This window comes from Rhineura floridana, chromosome 12, assembly GCF_030035675.1.
Source record: "Rhineura floridana isolate rRhiFlo1 chromosome 12, rRhiFlo1.hap2, whole genome shotgun sequence".
Lineage (NCBI taxonomy): Eukaryota > Metazoa > Chordata > Lepidosauria > Squamata > Rhineuridae > Rhineura > Rhineura floridana.
The window spans coordinates 45,609,202-45,635,004 of record NC_084491.1 but is presented as its reverse complement, the minus strand read 5'-3'; the positions used below and the strand labels follow the sequence as shown (position 1 = coordinate 45,635,004).

Sequence of the window (25,803 nt, the reverse complement as noted above, 5' to 3'; positions counted from 1 at the left end):
TCACACCACAAGCCCCCCCCCCAGGCTTGGCCTCCCTCCCCAGGTGCTGTTGAAAGACAGAAGCCTTTCGAGAGTCTCCTTTCTGCTGAGTGGAGCATCCCTGGATCTGAAGATGTCAGCTTCTGCAGACAGGTGTCACCTTCCCAGAATGGCAGGAAACCAGAGATCCGGGCTCCTTCCGGCTGGAGTGAGTAGACCGGAGGGCTGTGGGAGAGTCATGTTTCCAGTGTTATTCTGAGAGCAGGGGGCGGGCAGGCGGCTGAGTTAGGCCAGGCTGCTCCTTCTCCTCTGCCTGTCCTTGGTGGTTTTGAGCCACCTTGCCCACCCCCTCCATGCCCTTTCATTTAGAATTTTCTGTAGGCCACAAGTGGCCCCTTCTGCAGAGACTGGGCTGCTCCCTCCTCACCTTCCCTGAGAATCTCCTCTGCGGGCAAGATGAAAAGGGTTGCATGCACCTCCACGCCAGCCCAGCCCTCTACTCCTGTGGCAAGCAAGTCAGCCCTGTTGCCTGCCTTCGTAAGGAGATGGCTGCAGCTCCAGAAATGATTTTCCTCCACACCCCACCCCAAGTTCAGATGCACCAGGCAGAGCTTTGGGGCCCCTCCAGATGGGGTTTTTATCGTGGGTGTGTTCTGCAACATGTCCTTGACACAATAATTGTGCATTATTGGTGGAGTTAATTCTGCTTTATTTGTTGTTCTACGCTGCTTCCTCAGTGTTGCTGCTGCTGTTCGGAGGGGGTCAAGCACAACAAAAGCAGGTCAAAAACACACCAGAACATTTGTGGTAGGAAAAGGTATGGATTTCAGCAGAAGGTTACAGGATGTGCACTGACTGGAAATGAAGCAGAATGACTGCCTCAAATGTTTTGCAGTATTGACAGCAGGATTGGGTATGACCACCCCAACAGCATCATGAGCACAAATCATCATGAATGCATAATAAAATGGTCAGCTGGAAGGGCCCAAAGTGGCATGATCTGATCTCACCTGAAAGGGTCAATGATGGCAGACCAGAGATGCCCCTCTGGGGTTCAAGTCCCAGCCTTACCCTGGACTCACCTGGGGTAAACTGCTGGACTCAAGGGAGCACCTCAGATCACCTCACCAGTGCTTTTTGGGAGGAGGAAAGCAGACAGACCCTTTTAAGAAGAGCTAGTTTATGGGATGCCCCAGCCATATGGAAGGGACAGCTTGTGATGTTCCTATATTAATGTATATATGGTAAGTGTTGTTGTTTTAGAAGATACATGGTAAGTGGAGTGAAAGAGGGGGAGTGAATGGGCAATAGAATGCTTGATGATTGGCTGAATGTTTAAAATGGCTGACAGTATAAATGAAAGGATGACAGGTAAATCTGGGGAAATGTGAGGTGGTGAATTGTGGAATCTGGGGGGAGAAGAGAAAGAGTGGATTGCTTGGTGGGGTTTGAGAGAGTTGTTTGCCAGGAGAGCGTGAAGAAGGAGGGAGGTGGAGTTCGGATTAGTATTGAGTAAAACCATATGCTTATGTGCCTTAAGAAGAAATCTTGTTAATCTTGTTAGCTTTGTTATCTTTAATAAATACTTAATTTGGTTTACCAAAGGCCTGATCCTTGGCTGGGGTTTCACAGACCAGAAGGGAGGGTAAGGTAATGACCAAGGCTGAAGGGGAACTGTAACAAATGGTGGCAGCGGTGAAGAGAATAACAATACCAGTATTCAGAGTCTCTGGGAATACTAGTATTGGGACGTTACTGGTGGTTGCCTAGCAGGGGGATCTGTTGAGATCTGTGCTAGAGCGGGGAGAGAAACCATAAGAGAGTGCGGTCCGGACTGGTGGAGTCCCTGGTGGTGCCTAGAGACAGGCAGTAACCACGAGCAGGTAGGAACCTGACAGGGAGAGCCAGGGAAGGACGCATCACACAGCTCTCCTCCATTCCCCACTCTGTCAGCATTATAAGATTTTGGGGGAAGGGATGCACATGCTCACACACACAGAGGCAAATGCCAAAACAACAAATGCCTCAAAACTTTTCAAATGTCAAAACTTTTTTAACCTCTCCCTCCCAAAAAAATACTTGCTGACCTCTCAAAACCCAAACTACTTCCTACTCCAAAATGGAAACAACTCATTGGCTTGGCCATGTGGACAAAGAGAAGGGCTTTAATTTGATCCAGGGGCCCACCAGAGCTGACTCTCAGCACTGGCAGGGCTAACATCCTGGAAATGAAATACCTCTGACCATGTGCAGAGTACCTCTCACCACCTGGGTAATCATAACCAGTCTTCTTCAGTTGTAAAAATCCCTATGAAAAGAGAGTTGAAGAGGACCCAGCCATGTAGGAGGCAGGCAAGCCCTCAGCCTCCAGCCAGTGCTTGTGGGGTGATCCCAGAGGGAAGACCTGGCCTGGGTTTCCCCTCCTCTGGGTTGCTCCCCTCTGGCCTAGGGAGCAGTTGGGGCCAGGCAATGGGAGGCAGAGAGCCAGCGCCATGTCATGGCTAGTGTTGGGCTACAGCCTGGGAGACCCGGGTTCGAATCCCCAATCAGGCATGAAGCTCGCTGCGTGGCCTTGCGCCAGTCACTGTCTCCCAGCCTAATTTACCTCACAGGGTTGCTGTGGGGATTAAATCAGGAGGCCACCTTGAGCGCCTTAGAGAAAAGATGGGATATAAATGCATTAAATACAATAAAGAAAAGTGTGGCCTTTTCCAAGGCAAGCAGCTTCTGGGCGGCAGGGTCAAGGCTGGGTTGCGCCAGCCCGGAGAACTGAGAGTGCATGCAAGGCCAGTTAATGGTTTTTCGAGGGGCAGGCCGGCGGGGAACTTGCTGCGGGTGGAGGGCCCTGTTAATTGCGCCTCTGGATAGTTGCCCCGAGGAAAATCCTCGAGCGACACTGGAGGCCAGCCTGCACCCAGACGCCTCGTGGACCAAGCGGGGGAGTCCTCCCGCGCTCCGACCTTCCCCAGCGCCAGAAACTCCCCTTCGGAACAAAGACGGGCGGGTGGGGGGTCCATCCTCCACCCTCTCTCCGGGAACTTTGTCAGCTCCTCTCTGGACGGGACGGAAGAAAGTCAAGGCAGAGCAAAGTATGGACCCAAAGGCGCAGACACTCCGGCCGGCCCCTGCAGCAACCTCCGCGTGCTGTCGAGCTGCCTTTCCCCAGGGAAACGGGCCAGATGCTGACTCGGCAAACTCCTCTCCAACCAGCCTCGGGACAGTCCTGGGGAGAGGCACCAGAGCGCACCAGGCGCTCGCGAAAGGGAGGAAACCAGCCGCGCCCCAGCCCGCCAGAACCAGCGGGGAAGCATCGAGCCGGCTGCAGCCTCACTCAGCCCGAGCAGGACCGCCCTGTCTGAGGCTAGCTGGAGCGGAGACCGGCGGGCCAGAGTCGTAGCGGCCCTTCTGCCCAGTCTTCAGCGGGGAGGGAAAAGAAGAGGAGTGGCCAGAATGGATCCAGCCTGTGCCTGGCCCGGCTGGGTAGGGAAGGGGCTTGGAGCGGGAGGGGAGATGCGAGCAGGACTGCCCAGACTGGGCGCCAGCCCGCCGGTGTCCCTCTTGAGAGGAGGAGGAGGAGGAGCGGACTCTCCAGCAAGCAACTTTCTGGCGCGCCCGGCCTTCCTCCCGAGGTGCGCCAGAGAGTCGTTGGAAAGGTGAGCTGCAGGGACGGGAGGCAGCGGCTCCCTGTTCTGACCCGCCACGCTGGGCTGCGTTGCCTAGTGGTTTTCCCGCACGTGCGGCGCCCTTTAGGACCCCCACCGTTGCCAGGGCGAGAAGGAAGCCCAGTCAGGTTAGCATGATTTCTTCCTAATTGTCACCCCCCCACTGTACCATTTAGATGGCTTTCCAAGGGGACTGGACCAATCCATGGGGGAGAAGGCTACCCGGGGCGGCAACCACTTTTAGGACCAGAGGTAGCCGCAGAGGCGGCGGCACTCTCTGAACGGGGGCGGCCGTTCCTGGGGGTCGGGGAAAGCGAGGGGGTGCCTTTGGTTGGCCACTGTGGGAAACAGTGGGTCTGGTCCAGCTGCTGAAGGGCTCTTCGGGGGTTCTTACAGTCAAGCCCCCTTTCTCCTTTTCCGGCTTCAATGTTGTTTCTCCTCCCCTCACCTGCCCCCACCTATAATTTCAGCAGCGTTGAACTAAAAGCACCCTCTACAGAAATCAGGCATTGGGGGAGGGGTCTCTTTTGACTGGGGGGAATAATGCTGTGGTCACACACCCCCAAGGCCCAAATCTGCCCCCCCCGCAGATCCCCAGTCTCCCCGGCGTAAAAAGTCTTTGCAGACGATCGCTCCAGACACAAGGCCGCCTTCAAGGCCTGGCACAGCTGAGAGCCGCCTCCGGTCACTCCTGGCGGGGCTCGGATTCAGCAAAAGGCTGCAAACTCGCCCCCCATCCGCTCGCCCTCCCTCCCTCCCCGTGGCGACTTTCCCAAGTTCACAGAGTAGCCCCCGATTGCCCCTGCAGGGCGTCCGTTTGTTCTCATGCCAAGACGCGGGCCGGCCTCCGCTCGCTTTGCCTCCTTTGGCAGGAGAGGAGAGGTCTGAAGCCCCTAACTCGAGGGGCGCAAGGGCCGGCCATGAGGACTCAGCTGCAAATGAAAGGCACTCTGCACCGGTTCAGAGGCACCGTCATCTTTATTCTTCTTCAATATGCTCTAGATGTAAGCGCCCCCCTTGCCTCTATGTGGGGGCGAGGTGGACTAGGGGAGCGACCTTCAGGACCCCATCGCCCTGTGTGTGAGAGAGAGAGATGTGCCTTCAAGTCGATGTCGACTTATGGCCACCCTATGAATCAGCGGCCTCCAGTAGCATCTCTTGTAAACCACCCTGTTCGGATCTTGTCACTTCCGGTCTGTAGCTTCCTCGGAATCGATCCATCTCTCCATCCCATCGCCCTAAGCGCCTACAAACCAGGATCCGCTGGGAAGCCCCCGAGGGCTTCGCGGTCCCTGCTAGTGAGGCTGCGCTCTCACCCACTACCCCGTCGCCCCAGCAAAGTAGCAGAGCCCGCCTTGCTCCGAGAGACGTGCGGCGGCCTTTCATTTCTCGGGTTCCCGGGACAGACCCAGGCTGAGAAGTGCTCCTTCCCAGCATAACAGCACAGAGAACAACGAGGCCAGTGTGCCAATTATGACCAACGAACGTCTTCCTTAAATATGTGCCCGTCTCTCTGTGTGTTTATATATGTTTTCCTGTAGATGCATAAAGGGCAAGAAGGCATTCTACACGGAGGCTCTGGCGAGAACCAAACTGCACATTTGGCAAAGCGAGACAAAACAGAGAGGCGGCCAGGGCCGCCGTCGAGCTGCGGGGGGGAGCCAGAGGCCCCTGCGTCTTCCCTGGGCGTTGAGGACCACACACACACACACCCCAGCGGGAGCCACAGTACAGTTCCGGGGAAAGGCCTCAAGCAAGAGCCAAAGGCAGCTTCGAGCCCTGAAACCAGCCAACGCGGCGCCCTTTGCCTGCCCGCACCCTCCTCCCCCGTCTCAGCAGTGGGGCTCCCCGCAGAAGGACCCCGTCATGACCAACCAGAGGGCTGCGTCGGTAGGCGCGGACGCCGCGGCCCAGCAGGGAAGCTCGCAGGTCAGCCGGAGCGGAGCGGAGTCCTGCTATGGTGAGCGTGGCGCCCGCCGAGGGCCCTGGGCGGCCCTGGGCCTGGGGAGCGCCGCCGCCGCCGCCGCCGCCCCATTCCTCGGCTGCCCTTTCTTTTCCCAGGTGCGGCACAACGAGGAAGCCTGGAGGCCCAGCCGGCCGCTTGGACAAGAAGGGGGCGGGCCGGGTGGACGATCCGGTTGCCAGGGCCTGAGCCCTGCTGGGGCTAAGCGGACGAGGCGCTGCGCACTTGCCCGGTGGACCGAGGCGGCAGCGCAGCCAGCAGCGAGGCGCCTGATCCTGCTCTGCCCTCCCAGAGCCACAAGGAGCTTTCGGGTTTGGAGCAAGCGGCTGGCGGGCCTGGCCAGGTAGATGCGCTCCGCCAAAGAGGAAGCCGGAGGGCGGCAGGGAAGGAACCCAGGCCTCTCCTCCACCAAGGACCTTCTCAGCGCCACGCGCACTCGCCCCCCGGGAAGAAATACTGTGGGACTGGTGGGAGGGGCTCGCACAGGCGGTAGGCTCTCCGGAAGCAAGCAAGCAACCTTCCCTCCCACCCCGCTATCCTGGGCATGGGAAACATCAAGGGGTCGTGGGGGGGGACACACCAGGAAATAGCGACTCCCTTTCCAAATATTCTTAGGTTTGGGTTTGCAAATGCAGATTCTGGGGCAATCCCTGGGGGTGGGGGCTGGTGGGAGGGGCAGAAGTGCTCTCTAGAGCAGGAGTGCAGTCGTCCAAGGACTGGGGGTCTTAGACCCTTTACTTTTTTGGGAGCAGGATCCCAATGTCTCCAGCATCCTACAAGCCAATCAACATGAAAGGGAAGTGTGTTAGCTACTGAGAAGAGTCTTCTAACATGCTCCCCCAAGCAGAGTTAAGAGAGGTGTCAGCCACTGAGAAGACTCTTCTCAGCAGCTAACACTCTCCCTTTTCACGATGATTGGCTCCTAGGGACGTCTGTAGTGGCATGAACAAGGATCTCATTCTCAACTCAGCAGCAAAACAAAACAAAACAAACAAGAAAGGGTCGGAGGGAGCATGGTTGTGGCTCTCATGAAGGACCTAGCACTTCTGACTTTGCCACTGCCCCGCTGCTCTAGAGCGGTCCCTCTTTTGACCTCCCTCCCTCCCTGGCAGTGAGTTCCGCTTGGCAGTTGTGGGTTGTGCTTGTGGCTTCTGTAGAAGGAAGACGAGAAGTGGCAGTTTCTGCATCAGGGAGGAAAGCCCACCCAGCCAGCCTCTTCCTGGGGGGGGTGAATGCTCCCCCGCAGGCACAGTTGCTAAGCACCCCACCCCATGGCATCAGGGAGATAAAAGCCCCCTTAGCTGGCTGAGTTATAGGCATCCCAGCGTGACCTGGGGGTTGGGGACGGCAAGAAACAAGCCTTTCAACAAAACCTGGAAAGGGAGGGGAGAGGGCGGGCAGGCAGGGCACTCAGGCCTTTCCTGTGGCAAGTTGGGAGACAAGCAGCTGCCTGCCTGTGGGATCCCTCCCCCAGCTGCCTGTACCTCAGCAAGGAGGCGCTGCCAGTCCGGGCATGCAGCCAGCTGCCCCCCTCTTAGCCCAGGAGGTCCACCACTACTGCCCCAGAGAAGGCTCCTGGGGGGCCCTTCTGTGGCACGCCTCCTGGCCAGCCAGGTAGCACAATGTCTGGATGGGGGAGGGGAGGGGGGACAGTCTGGATGCTTCTGACACTGGGGAGGTCCTTGCTTTAGACACAGCATGGATGAGGGGGCGGCTCAGGGGTCCCATCCCCGGCAAGGTGCCCGCTGCTCTACTTAGTGCCTTCCTCGGGGTTTCCCTCCCCGTCAGTCTTGCCCTCCTCCTCTGTCTTCTGGTCTTCGGTGCTCAGCCGCTGCTGCTTCTTCCGCCGCACGCACTTGACAACCACCAAAGCCAGGATCACCACGGCCAGGAAGCCTCCCACGGTGGCACCCACGATCACCGCCACGGTCGAGTCCCGCTCTGGGGGCTCTAAGGAGGAGAGGCAGAGCGGGATGGGGTTGAGGGAGGTGGTGCTGGCCCCCAGGCACCCGGCCAGGCAGCAGGACGCTTCTCCCCAGGGCTGGGCCCCAACACCTAGTGCCCCCCCGGGTCCCCGGAAGGGGGCTTCCTAGGGCTGCAGGAAGGAAAGGTGTGCTGTGTGGCTGGGGGGCTGCACCAGATGAGGAGGAGGGACCTCTGGAGGGCTCCTGGGCACTGACCTTTGGTGAGGACCTTCAGGCTGATCTTGCCATGGCCCTTGTGCCGGTCCGGGGGGTTCATGACATAGCAGTGGTAGGTCCCCTCGTCTTCCAGCTGCACGTTGTGGAGGGTGAAGGAGACGTCGTTCTTGGTAGGGTTCCCCGTGAATTCCACCCGATCTCCAAAGCGATTCAGCTCCGCAGGAACAATCTTTAGTTTAAACTGTAGGAACTGAACGGGGGGGGGGGGGAAATCAGCCTCATCTCAGAAGACCAGTGCCAGATTTAGGCATAAGCTAAACAAGCTACAGCTTAGGGCCTCACAGTCCGTAGGGGCCTAAAAAAAATTCAGAATTTTTTTGGGGGGCTTTTAAAATTTTATGTGTACTGAATATATATATATATGGTGTAATTTTTTAACAAAGGGCCTCCAAGCTTTATATAGCTTAGGACCTCACCAAGTCTAAATCCGGCACAGCAGAAGACCAAGAAGATGCTCCGGAGAGCTGTGCTGTTTGGCTCATGTGTCACACACCCCAAGCCAGCCCCTTCAGTAGCAAAGCCTGTCCCTGGATCTTGTGGTTGAAACTCAAAGGATGCCTCTGAGCACATACAGGAGTGCATTTCCCTTGATCCTGACTTACAAGAGGCAGCAAACACAACAAAGAGACTCCTGGCCCCTTAAATTCTCACGAATTAATTATGGTATAAGCTGAGGCCATAAGAGACTCTTGGCTGTTTTGTGCATGCTGAGTAACTGCTACTAGCCCCCCCATACACACACACACACCATATTTGGCTTCCAGTTCAGAGGGTTTGATTTCGGAGCAGGCTTTGCACCCGCTCACTGATCACCAAAGGGGGGTCTCCAGGGGCAACAAAGGCGTCAAGGGGCTGCACGGATCTGGCTCAGCCCAGCATGCCACGGACTCACTCACCGTCTCTTCTGTGCAGTTGTCACACTCCTGGTAGGTCCAGTTGAGGGAGAACTGTTTCTTCTCCATGCGGTAGCAGGAGTTGAAAGTGCAGCCTAGGCGAATGGAGGAGCCGTTCAGGGCGTAGACGGTGGGGGGGGCCATGACCTCCATGCTCAGGCTGCTTGGCACTGCCAGGAAGAGAGGACAGGGAGGGTCTCAGCTGGGTGCTGGCACAGCAGCCCATTCCTCCCCTGCTGAGCCCACCCACCCCTCACAAAGGGCACCAATGTCGGGTCAGCAAAGGCTTAAAGGGATCTGCTGGAAAGAGGGGGAGGTGCTCATGGCAATCAAATATTATACTAAGTATTCCATTTAAAACAGGATCCCAGCTGTAATGAAAAGACACTGCTCATGAATATTATCGAATAAGTGAGACTTGCCACAAATGTTGCCCTGTGGAGAGCTCCTGGTCCACGTGCCAGCCAGCCAGCCATGCCCTTTTCCTGGATACTCTATTCCAGTGGTGACCAGTAACACTGTCCCTTGCTGTTTTCATCACAATAGGAGGTACAGCACTTATTTAGGAAAGTGTGCAATTACACATGGGCAGAGTGTCACTGTCTCCTCACTAAAGATAACAATTTTCTGCACATCTATAGACACTGTAAGAGCTTCCATGTAAGAGGGCCAAGTATGATTTTCAGACAAGACTGACTCTGTTGCAGAGTTGCAAAGAAGCGCCTAAGGTTTTGAATCCTTGCTAAGTAGCACATCTTACCTGGAATTTGTCACTTTAGGCTTCAAAATAAGAAAACTACTTTATTTGTGACATACATACTTTGATAGGAAAGAGTTCTGGCTAAGTTTGAAATGCAAACACTGAGCCCAGTGTTTACCCTCACACTGTGAGGAGAGAGAGAGATAGAGGGTCGAGCTCTCAAGAGAACAAAGATGTGGTCAGCAATCTAAGAATTATCAGTTTACACAGGAAGGAAGAGTTAGCAGGAGATCGAAGAATACCTATAGCCTAGGAACCAGGAGGCCTCCTCTCTATCAAACTTTTTTAACCCATGCAAACCCAACCAGTTGCACCACATATTTACAACAGACTCCACACCTCTTACTTAGAAATTAAGACATATTGCATGACAAAAGGTTTAGAACTTGTGTATTGATTACACCTACATATCTATTGCCAAAAACAAGCACACAAAAACTTTTAAAATATGAGGAACCTTTGCTTTCAGTTTCATGCAGTTTTTCTCCCCTCCCCCCAAAAAATCAGTTGAACATTTCATTATCCAAAACATGTTTTTCTCTAAATTAAAAGAAAAGGCATTCCAACTAATAGATACAAAAGTTGTTTCATTTAAGACCATCAGAAGAGTCTGCTGGATAAGGCCAAAGGGGGCCCATCTAGTCCAGCCTCCTGCTCAAGCGTGGCCAAGGAGATGCCCCAGTGGGAAGCCTGCAAGCAGGACCTGAGCACAAGAGTGACTCTCCCCTCCTGCGGTTTCCAGAAACTGGTATTCGGAAGCACGCTGCCTCCAGCTGTGGGTGGCGTCAGAGCAGAGCCATCCTGGCTAGCAGCCACTGATAGCCTTGTCATCCACAATTTTTCTGAATCCTCTTTTAAAGCCATCCAAGTTCGTGGCCATGCACCTGTGGGAGCATTTTCCATAGTTTAAATATGGAAAAATTACACAAGGAAAGGTATTGAAAATAAAACAGCCGATATCATAATGCCGTTGTATAAATCTATGGTGCGGCCACATTTGGAATACTGTGTACAGTTCTGGTCACCTCATCTCAAAAAGGATATTATAGAGTTGGAAAAGGTTCAGAAGAAGGCAACCAGAATGATCAAGGGGATGGAGCGACTCCCTTACGAGGAAAGGTTGCAGCATTTGGGGCTTTTTAGTTTAGAGAAAAGGCTGGTCAGAGGAGACATGATAGAAGTGTATAAAATTATGCATGGCATTGAGAAAGTGGATAGAGAAAAGTTCTTCTCCCTCTCTCATAATACTAGAACTCGTGGACATTCAAAGAAGCTGAATGTTGGAAGATTCAGGACAGACAAAAGGAAGTACTTCTTTACTCAGCGCATAGTTAAACTATGGAATTTGCTCCCACAAGATGCAGTAATGGCCACCAGCTTGGACGGCTTTAAAAGAAGATTAGACAAATTCATGGAGGACAGGGCTATCAATGGCTACTAGCCGTGATGGCTGTGCTGTGCCACCCTAGTCAGAGGCAGCATGCTTCTGAAAACCAGTTGCCGGAAGCCTCAGGAGGGGAGAGTGTTCTTGCACTCAGGTCTTGCTTGCGGGCTTCCCCCAGGCACCTGGTTGGCCACTGTGAGAACAGGGATAGGCCTAGAAGTAGGCATTGTGAGAGCAGGGGCACAGGATATAAATTCAGAAGAGCAAAATTACCACAGGCCTAACCACAAGTGCCAAAGACACTTGAAGAGAGACACTGCTTACAAGTGCCTGTACGCTAATGCTAGGAGCCTCCGAACCAAGATGGGAGAACTGGAGTGCTTGGTCTTAGAGGAGAGCATTGATATAGTGAGCATAACGGAGACCTGGTGGAATGGAGAAAACCAGTGGGATACGGTTATCCCTGGATATAAACTATATCGGAAGGACAGGGAAGGACGTATTGGTGGCGGAGTCGCTCTATACGTGAAAGAAGGCATTGAATCCAGCAAGCTCGAAACCCCAAAAGAGGCAGACTCCTCCACAGAATCGTTGTGGGTGGTGATACCGTGCCCCAGGAGGGACTTAATACTGGGAACGATCTATCGTCCCCCTGATCAAAATGCTCAGGGAGACCTTGAGATGAGATATGAAATTGAGGAAGCATCCAAACTAGGAAATGTGGTAGTAATGGGTGACTTCAACTACCCGGACATAGACTGGCCGCATATGTGTTCCAGTCATGACAAAGAAGCAAAGTTTCTAGATATTCTAAATGACCAATTTCGAATCTACCATTTCTGGGCAAGGTCACTGAGCGAGTGGTGGCCAACCAGTTGTCAGCACACTTGGATGAAACGGATTATTTGGATCCATACCAATCGGGTTTCAGGACTGGTCACGGAACTGAAACAGCCTTGGTCGCTCTGGTTGATGATTTGAGGAGGGCATTAGATAGGGGAGAATCCACCTTTCTTGTCCTCCTCGATCTCTCAGCGGCTTTTGATACTGTCGACCACAGTATCCTTCTGCTTCGCCTGGAGGGATTGGGAATTGGAGGCACTGTATTACAGTGGTTCCATTCCTTTCTCTCCGACAGGTACCAACAGGTAGCGTTGGGGGAGGAGGTATCAGACCCTTGGCCTCTCAATTGTGGTGTGCCACAGGGCTCTATCCTCTCTCCCATGCTATTTAACATCTATATGAAGCCGCTGGGAGCAATCATCAGGAGATTTGGGCTGCAGTGTCATCAATATGCGGATGACACTCAGCTCTATCTCTCGTTTAAATCTTCACCAGAGTTGGCTGTGGAGACCTTGTCCAACTGCCTGGAATCCGTGAGTGGATGGATGGGAAGGAACAAGCTGAAGTTGAACCCTGATAAAACCGAGGTACTACTTGTGGGGGACAAGAGAAGGTTGGGTGACATTGACCTGAAGTTCAATGGGGTGAGTTTACCCCTAAAGGACCAGGTCCGCAGCCTTGGGGTTGTGCTTGATTCCAGGCTGTCCATGGAGGCTCAGATTTCGGCAGTGAGCTGGGCAGCCTGGTACCAACTACACCTCATACGAAGGCTGCAACCCTACCTTCCTGTTCATCAGCTCCCACTGGTGGTACACGCCCTGATCACCTCTCGTTTGGACTACTGTAATGCGCTCTACGTGGGGTTACCCTTGAAAATGGTCCGGAAATTACAACTGATACAAAATGCGGCGGCTCGACTACTTACGAATAGTCGCCGCCGAGATCACATCACACCAGTGTTGTTCGACCTACACTGGCTTCCAGTTGTTTTCCGAGCCCAATTCAAGGTGTTGGTATTGACCTTTAAATCCCTATATGGTTTCGGCCCAGTTTATCTCACGGAGCGCCTTCAACGCCACCAATTATGCCGCCCGACAAGATCGGCCACACAGGGCCCTCTCTCAATCCCGCCAACAAAAACAGCCAGATTGGCGGGTACAAGAGAGAGGGCATTCTCAGTGGCGGCCCCCACTCTTTGGAACTCCCTCCCACAAGATCTCCGGCATGCCTCTTCCCTAAATGTATTTCGGAAAGCCTTAAAGACCTGGCTTTTTCAGCAGGCCTTCGGGGTATCCGGGGAGGGTTAATCGATATAATTGTAATGCCTCCTACCCAGTTTTAATATTGTTGTTGTAGATCTATTGTTTTTATTGTATTACTGTATTTTATTAATTGTATTTTAATAATTTTGTAAGTCGCCTAGAGTGGCCATTGTCCAGATAGGTGACGAAGAAATTAAATTTATTATTATTATTATTATTACTATTCCCTAGACCAGTTGGTCATGGAACCGACCAGAGGGACGGCAACCCTGGATTTAATCCTCAGTGGGGACCAGGACCTGGTGCGAGATGTAAGTGTTGTTGAACCGATTGGGAGCAGTGACCACAGTGCTATTAAATTAAACATACATGTAACTGGCCAATTGCCAAGAAAATCCAACACGGTCACATTTGACTTCAAAAGAGGAAACTTCACAAAAATGAGGGGATTGGTAAAAAGAAAGCTGAAAAACAAAGTCCAGAGGGTCACATCACTCGAAAATGCTTGGAAGTTGTTTAAAAACACTATATTAGAAGCTCAACTGGAGTGCATACCGCAGATCAGAAAAGGTACCACCAGGGCCAAGAAGATGCCAGCATGGTTAACGAGCAAAGTCAAGGAAGCTCTTAGAGGCAAAAAGTCTTCCTTCAGAAAATGGAAGTCTTGTCCGAATGAAGAAAATAAAAAAGAACACAAACTCTGGCAAAAGAAATGCAAGAAGACAATAAGGGATGCTAAAAAAGAATTTGAGGAGCACATTGCTAAGAACATAAAAACCAACAACAAAAAATTCTATAAATACATTCAAAGCAGGAGACCATCTAGGGAGACGATTGGACCCTTGGATGATAAGGGAGTCAAAGGTGTACTAAAGAACGATAAGGAGATTGCAGAGAAGCTACATGAATTCTTTGCATCTGTCTTCACAGTGGAAGATATAGGGCAGATCCCTGAACCTGAACTAACATTTGCAGGAAGGGATTCTGAGGAACTGAGACAAATAATGGTAACGAGAGAGGAAGTTCTAAGCTTAATGGACAATATAAAAACTGACAAATCACCGGGCCCGGATGGCATCCACCCGAGAGTTCTCAAAGAACTCAAAGGTGAAATTGCTGATCTGCTAACTAAAATATGTAACTTGTCCCTCGGGTCCTCCTCCGTGCCTGAGGACTGGAAAGTGGCAAATGTAACGCCAATCTTCAAAAAGGGATCCAGAGGGGATCCCGGAAATTACAGGCCAGTTAGCTTAACTTCTGTCCCTGGAAAACTGGTAGAAAGTATTATTAAAGCTAGATTAACTAAGCACATAGAAGAACAAGCCTTGCTGAAGCAGAGCCAGCATGGCTTCTGCAAGGGAAAGTCCTGTCTCAGTAACCTATTAGAATTCTTTGAGAGTGTCAACAAGCATATAGATAGAGGTGATCCAGTGGACATAGTGTACTTAGACTTTCAAAAAGCGTTTGACAAGGTACCTCACCAAAGGCTTCTGAGGAAGCTTAGCAGTCATGGAATAAGAGGAGAGGTCCTCTTGTGGATAAGGAATTGGTTAAGAAGCAGAAAGCAGAGAGTAGGAATCAACGGACAGTTCTCCCAATGGAGGGCTGTAGAAAGTGGAGTCCCTCAAGGATCGGTATTGGGACCTGTACTTTTCAACTTGTTCATTAATGACCTAGAATTAGGAGTGAGCAGTGAAGTGGCCAAGTTTGCTGACGACACGAAATTGTTCAGGGTTGTTAAAACAAAAAGGGATTGCGAAGAGCTCCAAAAAGACCTCTCCAAACTGAGTGAATGGGCAGAAAAATGGCAAATGCAATTCAATTTAAACAAGTGTAAAATTATGCATATTGGAGCAAAAAATCTGAATTTCACATATACGCTCATGGGGTCTGAACTGGCGGTGACCGACCAGGAGAGAGACCTCGGGGTTGTAGTGGACAGCACGATGAAAATGTCGACCCAGTGTGCGGCAGCTGTGAAAAAGGCAAATTCCATGCTAGCAATAATTAGGAAAGGTATTGAAAATAAAACAGCCGATATCATAATGCCGTTGTATAAATCTATGGTGCGGCCGCATTTGGAATACTGTGTACAGTTCTGGTCGCCTCATCTCAAAAAGGATATTATAGAGTTGGAAAAGGTTCAGAAGAGGGCAACCAGAATTATCAAGGGGATGGAGCGACTCCCTTACAAGGAAAGGTTGCAGCATTTGGGGCTTTTTAGTTTAGAGAAAAGGCGGGTCAGAGGAGACATGATAGAAGTGTATAAAAGTATGCATGGCATTGAGAAAGTGGATAGAGAAAAGTTCTTCTCCCTCTCTCATAATACTAGAACTCGTGGACATTCAAAGAAGCTGAATGTTGGAAGATTCAGGACAGACAAAAGGAAGTACTTCTTTACTCAGCGCATAGTTAAACTATGGAATTTGCTCCCACAAGATGCAGTAATGGCCACCAGCTTGGACGGCTTTAAAAGAAGATTAGACAAATTCATGGAGGACAGGGCTATCAATGGCTACTAGCCATGATGGCTGTGCTCTGCCACCCTAGTCAGAGGCAGCATGCTTCTGAAAACCAGTTGCCGGAAGCCTCAGGAGGGGAGAGTGTTCTTGCACTCGGGTCCTGCTTGCGGGCTTCCCCCAGGCACCTGGTTGGCCACTGTGAGAACAGGATGCTGGACTAGATGGGCCACTGGCCTGATCCAGCAGGCTCTTCTTATGTTCTTATATAAATGTTGTTGTTGTTAACTATTATTGTTGTTGTTAACAGCAACAACAATTCATGCTGCAGTTTCATTCAGCTTCACTGGATGTCCATGAGTTCTAGTGTTATGTGAAAATGAAAAAAACTTTTTTCTAACCACTTTCTCCACACCATGCATCATTTTATACACTGCTGTCATGCCACCTTTACTCTCCTTTTCTCTAAACTAAAAAGCCACAAATACTGCAGCCTTTCCTCATTGGGGAGTTGCTCCATCCCCTTGATCATTCTGATTGCCCTTTTCTGAATCTTTTCCAGGTCCACAATATCTTTTTTGAGGTGAGGCAACCAGAACTGTACCCAGTATTCCAAATGCAGTTGCACCATATTGTTGCGTGCCTCCCCAATCTCCAAGTGGTGAGATCTCAGGGGTCTCTGCGCTCATCCAGGGTTTGGTTTCCTTTGGGAAGAAGGTCAGCAGAGACTGCGGTGTCTTTATGAAATATGGTTTATTTATTTACACACATTCCAACCTGAGCTTAGGATGGAGGGGTTCAAGGCATCAGCAGTCCAATATCCAGCTTTTCCATCTGGGTTGCAGGAGGCATCCTAAAGCCATGGTGAGAGGGATAGTCTCTCTGCCTGCCTCCAGCCCCAGCCATTCTCTAGACAATTCTAAAAACACTGAAAGCACAAACTTCTGGTAGCTGCCAGGAAGGGGGGTAAGACTCTCCTGAAGAGTTTCAATGACAAAAGGGTCTTCCTGGCCCATTCACCAGTTGCTGGGCAAATGATAAACCCATTAGCCTACCTGGCCACTCTTATTAGCTTAACAAAGGAGAGACTCATCTGACCAGCACAGCGAGTTCCTCATTCCAAGGCACAGGATTCCAAATCAGAGGCTGGAAAGGGGCCCCACAGGGATCATCCATTCCAACCCCCATGCTCATAACAATATATTTGAACCAGGGCACATCAGAACACAGCAGAATGTATTTGCAATGCATGGCTTAGTCATGAAAATGTGAAGCAATAATCTCTGCTCACATGCAGAGAACATCACACCAGACTAAATGCAATCAGCCTCTGTTCCGTCTGAGATTAGGAGAATATCTTCCAGATTTGGGGAAGAATGTGGGGTCATATCCAGACAGGCACAGAACCCAAACATTTCATGTTAGAAATCACTGACATAACCCACCAAAGAAAAACGAGCTAGAAATAATAGCACCAGCATTTTCATCCATTCCTCTGCATTGAAAATATTATGAATTTAAACTAGGAGAGGGGCTTGTGGGAAGCAAATCCACACACCTTTTCTGGAAATACACTGGGGGAAAATCCCTCTGGAATTGCAAGTGGCTCAGATCAACCTACCCTGCACCACCCGTCTTTTAATGAGTGAATGCAGGGAAATGGTTAATACAGAATTTGTTGCTACACAAGCCATCCCCTATTTCTCCTCCTAATTCACAAAAATAAATGCAGAATTATAAGTAAAAAACAAATATTTATTATAGAAAGAGACTCACTGTTATTGGATTACACACTCTCTCTCTTTCTGGCCAGGCCACACACAAAAAATACTAAGCTAGACAGACAGAAAAGCTCCTCAAAGTAAGAAACAGTCCCTTTTGCTTCTCTGGCAATCAGTGAGATCTGGCCTTCAGGGAAACAGAACTGAGCATCCTCAGAACCAATGTATAATTCTGATATAGGCTAAGGTTACCACATAGGGCTGTTCTTGGACCAGTCGTCCCCAATTTGCTATACTGGCTGTGCTGGATAAGCCTCCTAACAAGGGATGGGGCCGGAGCCTTGTAAGTAGGGCTGAGCAGCAGGCAGGTGGGGGGGGAGGGGGAACCTCTGCCATCGCTATACTTTGGGGTTAGGATTGGCTGAGTGGTGCAGAGAGGCCAGAGATTGACAGAAATGCCTTCACAAGCTTCTGTGAGTTCCAGAAAATATAAAACGGGGGGGGGAGGCCTGTGTAGCTTTGAGATGGGGGGGATATTTTAAAAATAGCTTGAGGTTCTCATCAGGAGGGTTGCGCCCCAGTAGCTCTAACGTCCCAGTCTCCATTCCCCGAGGAGCAGAAGGAACCGTTGGCCCCCTAGCTCGTTATTGCCTACACGGACAGGCAGCGGCTCTGAAGGGCTTCGGACAGGAGATGTCCTCCCAGCTCTACCTGGAGATGATGCCGGGAACTCAACCGTGCCCCCCCCACGCCAAGCAGGTGCTCTGCTACGGAGCTGGGACCCTTCCGCGTCCCTCACCCCCGTTTGGGTTTTCCCCCAAGGGAGGCTAGTTCTGCCAAACCTGCAGGCCGCCCCCCCCAAGGGTCCCTGCCGCAGGGCATCGCTCAGCGGTTGCTTCGCGGGGGGGGGGAAGCGAGCGCGACTGGAGGAGGCCGGCCAAGCCACCAGAACTGGACCGGGCCCAGGGAAAGGCAGCTGATGGGAGCCAAGGGGTCCTGGGGCCAGCACTTCAGCTAGTCCGGCCACAAGGCTGGTCGCCCAACCCCCTTTCACCTGGTTTCTTTCTTTTTCATTTATTTTTATTAAAGGGGGGGCAGTCGGAGAGACATCCGACCAGGCACGAGGCCTGCCATTCACAGGCTGCACCGCTGCGCCGAGCCAGGCTCCCTCCGCCTCAGTCATCCGCGAGGGCCTGCAAGGGGCAGGGGGACAGCTTGCCGCCCATCCCCTCCCTGGCCGCAGGCTTAGGGGCAGAGCGGGGAGCAGCGATCCTGAGCCTGGAGGTGGGCAGCTAATCCGGGGTAACAGCCGGGGGCGGCTGTTGCCTGCGTGGCATGAATGGCGCCGCCATCTCTGTCTGCCTCCGGTACAGGGGCGCTGCCGCCGCCTCGGAGCCCTAGCTGGCCGGGGCTCACGCTGCCCGGACGGGGTACGGGCGTCACTCTCCCCAGCCGGCCGCGCTGAAGCTCCTGGCGCCTTCAGAAGGTGCCTGGCTGGACCAGGCGGAGAGCGTCCGAGGCGAGCAGCCCAAGGTCCTCAGCGCCCTCCGATCCTTCTCCCGCTCCCTCCCTGGTTCTGGTGCCGCGGAATCCCTTCGCCTCGCACGAGCCGCGACCTCGGGATGACTCGAAGGCCGCTGTGGCTGAGGCCGGCCCAGATGGGCTGCTCTTGGCCCGCCTCCGCCTGCCCACGGGGAGGACGGTGCGCCGCATCTGCAGCAGCGGCAAAAGTAGAACACCTCCGCGGCGGGCCTTTCCTGCGCCCCAGCCCCAGAAAGCCTCGCCTCCCCTCCTTCCCGTGCCTGCCTTTTGCGCCCTGGAAGTCCCTTCTGGAGAGGCGGAGTGGATGGCGCGCTGGGCACCCAGGACACGGGGCGCCCCACTCACTGCCGGCCACCTGGAGAGGGGAATGAATCCCCCCTGCAATGGGGCTGGGGGCGGGCAAGCAAAGGGTCTTGAAACAGAGGAGGCCCAGCTGGAAGGGGCCCTGGTGCTTGAGTCAGGGAGGAGCGACTGGGGAAGTCCCCATCAGATCTGGCGCACCCTCCCCTCCTTCCCCCGCCCCCCATGGGGCTGGCTGGTGACCGCGAACCGCGTATAAAGGCCAGGTCTCATCACGAGGGTAGGGGGCACGGCCCGCGGCGGCAGAGTCGGCCTTGCTGGGAAAGGGCGGGCAGGCGAGCGGGCGGGCGCACCGGCGGGGCGCGATGTCCATCGCCAGGGGTGACCGGGAACCACTCGAAAGCTCCCACAGAGCCTCTGCCGCGGCCGCTTCCCAAGTGCCAAGTCCCTCCGCGTTGACCTTTCCCGTCGCTGGCAACCTCCGCCTCCGCCAGCAATGCTGCAGCTGCCGCTGTCGTGAGGCGGCCTGGCCGGTTTCTCCGGGCCCAGGCGGGGCTGGTAGCTAGCAAGTGCACAGGGGCGCGCCAAGGAAGGGCCCCAAACACGCGCCCTCCACAGAGCCCGCCAAGGAAGGAGGCGCTACCTTGGGCGCAGCCAAGCGGGCGCGTCCCCTCCCCAGATTGCAGCAGCCCTTCCTGCGTGGGGAGGGTCCCTCTCCTGCCCCAGCTCCATGGGCGAGGACCTGGGGCCACTTACCCAGCGCCAGGCAGAGGCGGAGGAGCACCAGGGCTGGCGTCGTCGGGGGCCGGGGGCCTACTCGGCTCATCCTCGGGGCCTGGCGGGGAGAGAGGGCGACTCGCTGCTGGCCTGGGGGCGGGGAAGGGGGTCAAATGCAGAACTCGGGCTCGGAGTCATACATCATGCTCGGGTGGAGGTATGGCGCAGGCTCCAAGATGGCGGCAGGAGGGTTTGCGCTGCCCCTGCAGCCGCGGCTAAAAACGGGGGACCCGTCAATTCTGTGGTTGGCGAATCTCCGCATAGGAAGCGGGAGGGCAGGAAAGCGGGAGGTGCCTGATTCGGAAGGGGAGCTGCTCCCGGCTGGCGCACAGCGGGCGACTGATTCGTCTCGGCCCCCTTGCCCGCCCAGCCTAAGGCTCTCGTCAGGGGAGGGTCGCAGCTTGGTGGTTAGCACCTGCTCCTCACAGAGAAGGTCCCAGGTCCAAACTCTGGTCGAATCTCCAAGTAAAGACTGCGGAGAGCCGCTGCCAGTCAGTGCTGACAGTAATGAGCTGGATGGACCGGGTCTGACCCGGGAAAAGGCCGCTGCCGGTTCCCAAGAAGCTGTTCCCCACCCCAGAAAGAGAAGAGCCGGAGGCCAAGGTCACAGTCCCCGCCATCCCTTGGGGTGCCGGGCTCTTCTTGTCTGCCGGCTCAAATCTGCAGCAACTATCCCTTTCAAGGACCCTCCCCCCCAGTAGTGTTGTGGCAAATTCAGAAGCGCAGGGTCCCTTCATGAGCATCACACTCCCGTCCCCTTCCAAGGTTATGCAACCTTCTTAGAAGAATCCCGCCCGGCCTGAACCCTGCTTTCTGCTTCTCTACCACGGTCACCGTTGGGCTGTCCCATACATTGCCGGCATTACTGAGTTCAGCGTCTACAGACACGTTCATCTCCTGCTGCTTGATGATGTAGATGGGATGCTACCCTCAGGATTCTGTTCTGCAGGTACAAAATTCTCCCTCCCCACACTTTTGCAGCAGGAACTAATGCAGGCTTGCTTACCACGGACACTTCTTGGGACCCTTCTCCGGGGCCAACACACTCCCCTTTCATGCCGACTGGTCGGTAGGGCGCTAGAGACATAGGGACCCTGCTGGGGCCGGGCTCCCCAGAGTGTAAGGGGTCTAAGGCCCCCTGGGACCCTGGACGACTACACCCCTGTCCCCGCAACATGCGGTGGGAGGAGTGTCCTTCCTGAGGCGTGTGATGGTCTGTTCCTTTCATTGCTTAGCCACCTCCTTTGACGGGTCCTGGAGGAGCCAGATGCACTTCATATGCCCAGTTAACTTTCCCTTCCCCTCCCCACAAAAAAGCAGCTCCGCCCTACCGGCAACACCCTTCCTCTTTGGCAGCAACTGCCCGAGCAGCCTGGGGGCGGGATGGCCAAGAATATCAGGGTGGGCGTCCGCTGGTGTAATGGGCAAGCCAGGAGCCCCCAGCCACCCACTCACCCACTGGCACGCACATATTGTCCCCAGGAGGAGGGGCAGTGGGGGAGGGGCGCCAGGCGCACAGGTGGCGGGGGAACCGGTGGATGGGTGCGCTCCGCCCCTTCAAAGGCCCGCCAGCCGGAGCCCCGCATCGCCGCCCCTTCTGCCCTCCGGGAAGTGCTCCTTCTCCCCTCCCCCCCCGTTGCTCCTGTGGCGCACAATCTGCGTTTCCACTGGGAGCTGAAGGGGTGCCGGTTGGAGCCAGCCAGGAAGAGGCGCGAGCGAGCGACCAGGGCCCTCCGCGTCCGGCCCGTTACACCCGTTGCAGGCGTAGAAGGGCCAAGTCAAGCGGGGAGGGCTGCGCTGGCTCTTTGGCTTTTCTGCGGACGGTTGCGGGAGGGAGCAGTTGGATCCAAGAGCACTTATCTGCCTCTGCCGGAAAACAGGGCCAGCGGCGACGGGAAACAAGAGATTGCAGCAGAACGTGCCTCTGCTCAGGCTCTACGTGGGGTCTTCCCTCCCCTCCCTCAGCACCCAGGCCAGCTCAGAGGGGAGCCGGCCACCACCACCTGTGCAGAGGAGGGCTGGCTGGAAGTCCCCCACCCACAGGCCCCCAAGAGCGGCTTTCGGGTTGACTTCCAATGGTGAGGCAGAGGTAGATCTCCAGGGCCTGCGGGGGGGGGGTTATCCAGGTCCCAACCAGGGATGTAGTTGTGCAGGTGCTGGGGGGTCTTAGACCCCTTACTATTTTGGGAGCAGGGTCCCAGTGTCTCCAGCATCCTTTGAGCTGATCAGCATGAAAGGGGAGTGTCTTAGCCACTGAAAAGAGTCTTCTAACATGCTTCATTGACCTTTCCTGCTGATTGGAGCCAATCAGAGCGAAAGGAGGTGAGTCAGCCACTGAGAAGACTTTTTTCAGTAGCTAACACTCTACCCGTTCATGCTGATGTCTCCTCGGACATCAGTGGTTGTGGGAGAAGGCATTAACAAGGACCTCATTCTCAACCCAGCAGCAAAAGGGGGGGGAGGGTGTCTGGCTGTGACTGTGACTGTAACTATCATGAAGGGACCCTGCACTTCTGAATTTGCCACTACGCTACTGGGGGAGGCTCCTGAGGTGAGGTGGAGAGACCCCAGCCACCGGGCTCTCTGCCTGCCCGCAACCTGGGCGAGGAGCAGCTGGCTGCCTTGGGGAGGGACGGGGCGAGATTGGGAGAGGGCTGCTGAGCTCCGTGAAGCAGCGGAGCGCAAGGGAGCGCCGCGCCTGAAACCGACTGGCCAAATCCAAGAGCCGTTCCCGCTCCTCGGCAGCAGCGCTGTCCACAGTCCTGCAGCCGCTTCAGGCAGCCTCTCCTCGTCCCCATCGCTGAGGCTGTCGGAAGACGAGGAGAAAGGAAAAGTGGGCTGGGCCTAGTGCAGGAGGGTGCCCGTTTGCACACACGTGGAAGAGTCCGTGGCGCCCAAACAGGCCTCCGACTGCAGGCCCACACGCAACAGGGCGATGGACTGGTCCCTTAGGGCAACCCTGTCTGCGTCAGCCAGTCCCCCTCGAACTGCCGGCCCTCCTTACCAGCCCACGGGGTGGCCCTGGCTGTCAGCTCCCTCTTTCTTAGTCACAGGGAGGAGACAAAGCTAGAAGTGGCTGGCCCTGCCTGCCCTGGGTTCTGACTCCTTGCCTATCACCCTAGCCTACTCATCCCAGTGGGCATCAGCCACCACGGATGGTGCCTTTGGCTGGGATGGAGGATCTCCTCTAAGCTGCCTGCAGCCTTCAGGCCACAGCCAGCCACAGGGTGTTTCCTGCTGGGGCCCAGATGGGATGGGAAGCTATAAATACAATGGGGGATGCATACTGTACACCTGCCAGAAAGAGAAGTCTTCAAGGCCTGTCACCCTCCAAGAGGTAGCATGCTCCTCCTAAGGTGCAGCAAGGCCCAGTTCCCTTGCTTCCCTTTTCCTGGATGCAAGAAGAGTCCAGCAGCTGCATCAGACCAAGGGCCTATCTAGGCCAGCCTGTATCCCACCATGACCAGCCAGACGCCTCCGCGGACCACAAGCAGGACATGAGCACAAGCACTCTCCTCCTCAGGATCCACAGCAGGCTGCCTCTAGGGCCAGAAGTAACTTACACAGAGGTCATGAATAGGAGCACCGATGGCCTTATCCTCAATGAAGTTGTCAAAATAAATTTTTCGGGCCCCTCAAAATCTTTACACTTTAATCTAATTTATATCATTATTATTTTCTTTGAAATTCACCGGTTTTACAATGGATATCAAAAACCATCAACAAATAATATTACCAAGAAAGACAAAAACATAGGCAACATAGTCGGGCCCCAGGGCCCCTTCTGGACTGCTGGGCTCCAGTAATTTGTACCAGCCCCCCCCCATTGGCCTGGCTATAGGTACGTTCTTAAACCACAAGGGTTTTTTTGCCTATTAGTGAATGACCATCTTAAGGGCCACAATTTTATGAAGTCACAACAGTGCCACCTGTTACCAATCCCTAAGTACTAGGTTGGCCCCTTGTGTCACTTTAACATAGTTGCAGTGCCTACGTTATTAAAGGTCTCTGGTCACTACCACCCCCAGGTACCGGAAGCATCTGTGGCAGAGACAAAAATCAGAAAACTGGAGTAAGTGGAATCTAGCAACACAGAGATATGAAAGCTTGGAATGACAGATGTAGAACAATTAATTCCTAGACCTGCCATGCAACTGAATTTCTCAAATTCCCTTTCAGAGGGATTAGAGCTATTTTTGGATTTCTCAACCTTAAGAGAATATCATCAGTGAACAAGTATGAATGCCCTCTATCTCCAGAAACCGGCTCCCTTTGAAGATGACTCCATCCTGCTCTCTCCAACTCTGCCTTAAGGAGCACCTTATTAATATTTCAAGCCACTCTCCCCTATCAGACAATGTACGCAGCCCAGTTCTGCAAAGTCAGAACAGATTTGCTGCTGAGTCAGTTTCTTCTGCTCTAGATAGCGGTCATTCCTTCTAAAAGTCTCTCTGCAGAGCTTGGGAAACCCAAGGTGCAAGGCCAGCCCCATTCCCAGATGCCAGTGTGGCTTGACATGATCCCTGTGGACCCTCCCTGAAAGAGGCTCCAGTGCCAGTGGCAGTATGCCTCTGGATACCAGTTGCTGGGAATCGCAAGTCAGGAGGGTGCTGTTGTGCTCAGTTCCTGCTTGCGGGTTTTCTGTTGCAGCATCTGGTTGGCCACTGTGAGAACAGGACACTGGAATAGATGGAGCCCCTTTGGCCTGATCCAGCTACAGTACTGTTCCTGCTGCAATTACCCTTGCTGAGTTGGCAAGTCATTTTCACCATTAATGGCATTTCTAGGGCTTCACTTGGGACCAATCGATTGAAGGGCCCCTGCCTATGGAATACTCTCCCCTGCAAGGGCCACCTGGTGCTGACACAGTCTTGTCACCATCAGCTCAAGCTGTTCTCTGCTCCTAGGCATGCAAGGGGCTGTTTTGACTGATCATTCATTTGTATATGTTTGTGATTGTTTATTCTGCCAGTTTTGATTGTGTTACATTTTATGGGATGTGTGCTTTTCACTTTCTATGGATTCATATTGTTTTATTGTTTGGTCCTAAACTCTGCTTATTTATGGATTTTGAAAACTTAAATTGAGAAACAGCAACAATAACAGCAATAGTAACAAAATATGGAACGCTTCACAAATTTGTGTGTCATCCTTGGGCAGGGGCTATGCTACCTTGCTCTATCATTCCAGTTTTAGTGTGCGTGCTGCCAAAGTGGGCAAAATTTTAAATTTTTGTGGGCCACATTGAGTTGTTTATGAGAAAGGCAACTAAGACATTTAATAAATAACAGCAATAATAGTCTAGCAAGATATCTAGCCTGATGGTAAAGGCAGCAGGCAGAGGCTTATCTCTGGTCATACTATTGTGAGACAACAACAAAGATAAGCCTCTGCTTGCTCTGGATTGAACTTTAAATCACCTGACATCATGCAATGACAGGAGATTGACAAGTGGATGACCCCTCCCACTTGGGCCATTTCTGGGTTAGACTTTCAGTCTGAAAAGGTCTCCATCCCTGCATTGATCCATTGGTGACTAGGGAAGTGATATGCAGATCTCCTCAACCCCTCTTGTTTTGGACAATATTTGATGCCTCGGTTCTGTAGCTGGTGGAAAAAGGGGACTTCAGTTTTTAGGGGGTGGAAAGGAGAGGGTTGCTTTGTTGCACTCAAGAAACTTCAGGCAAGGACTTTCTCTCTTATACTTCTCAAGGAAGAAGCAGCAGAGGGCATGTTATGTGTTTCAGAGGAGCTGGACTGGCCCAACCTCAGAGAGGCACCTGGTTGCTTTTAAGGTTAAGTCCTTCAGTACTGCCAAGGCCTCACCCTTTCCACAAATTAAAGCCAAGCAGGGACCCTGGCCAGAACAGATGGTGGGTAGGGGGCTGGAAAAAGGAAGCATGCCAAGAGCCAGCCACAGCTGTGCTGCCAGGGCCAACATCCAGCCCAGAGATGTATCAGGGCAACAGCAGCAGGAGACCCACAGCCAAGGTGCAATATGCAGGGATAGCAGCAGGCCCAAACGGAGCCTGAGGAAAGAGGTCCAGGACCAGGGTC

At 53.5% G+C, this 25,803-nt stretch overlaps 1 protein-coding gene and 1 non-coding gene across 2 annotated transcripts; both read right to left on the bottom strand.

Moving 5' to 3' along the window:
• Nucleotides 1-4,600: 4,600 nt before the first annotated feature.
• Nucleotides 4,601-20,011, bottom strand: SCN2B (sodium voltage-gated channel beta subunit 2). The gene is made up of 4 exons (XM_061593393.1): nucleotides 19,726-20,011; nucleotides 8,702-8,868; nucleotides 7,785-7,995; nucleotides 4,601-7,554 (listed from the first exon to the last, which is right to left on the bottom strand). The coding sequence occupies exons 1-4, from the start codon at nucleotides 19,793-19,795 to the stop codon at nucleotides 7,355-7,357; spliced, it is 648 nt and encodes a 215-aa protein (XP_061449377.1). The 5' UTR covers nucleotides 19,796-20,011; the 3' UTR covers nucleotides 4,601-7,354.
• A 4,850-nt stretch (nucleotides 20,012-24,861) lies between these two features.
• Nucleotides 24,862-24,966, bottom strand: LOC133368870 (U6 spliceosomal RNA). The gene has a single exon (XR_009758784.1). It is a non-coding gene; the product is annotated as a U6 spliceosomal RNA (small nuclear RNA).
• Between the last annotated feature and the right edge of the window lie 837 nt (nucleotides 24,967-25,803).

Coding starts and splice junctions, on each gene's coding strand:
- SCN2B (XM_061593393.1), bottom strand. CDS start 19,795: ATGAGCCGAGTAGGCCCCCGGCCCCCGACGACGCCAGCCCTGGTGCTC. Junction 8,869..19,725: donor CCGCCTCTGCCTGGCGCTGG/GTAAGTGGCCCC, acceptor TCTTCCTGGCAG/TGCCAAGCAGCCTGAGCATG. Junction 7,555..7,784: donor CCTGAAGGTCCTCACCAAAG/GTCAGTGCCCAG, acceptor TCTCCTCCTTAG/AGCCCCCAGAGCGGGACTCG.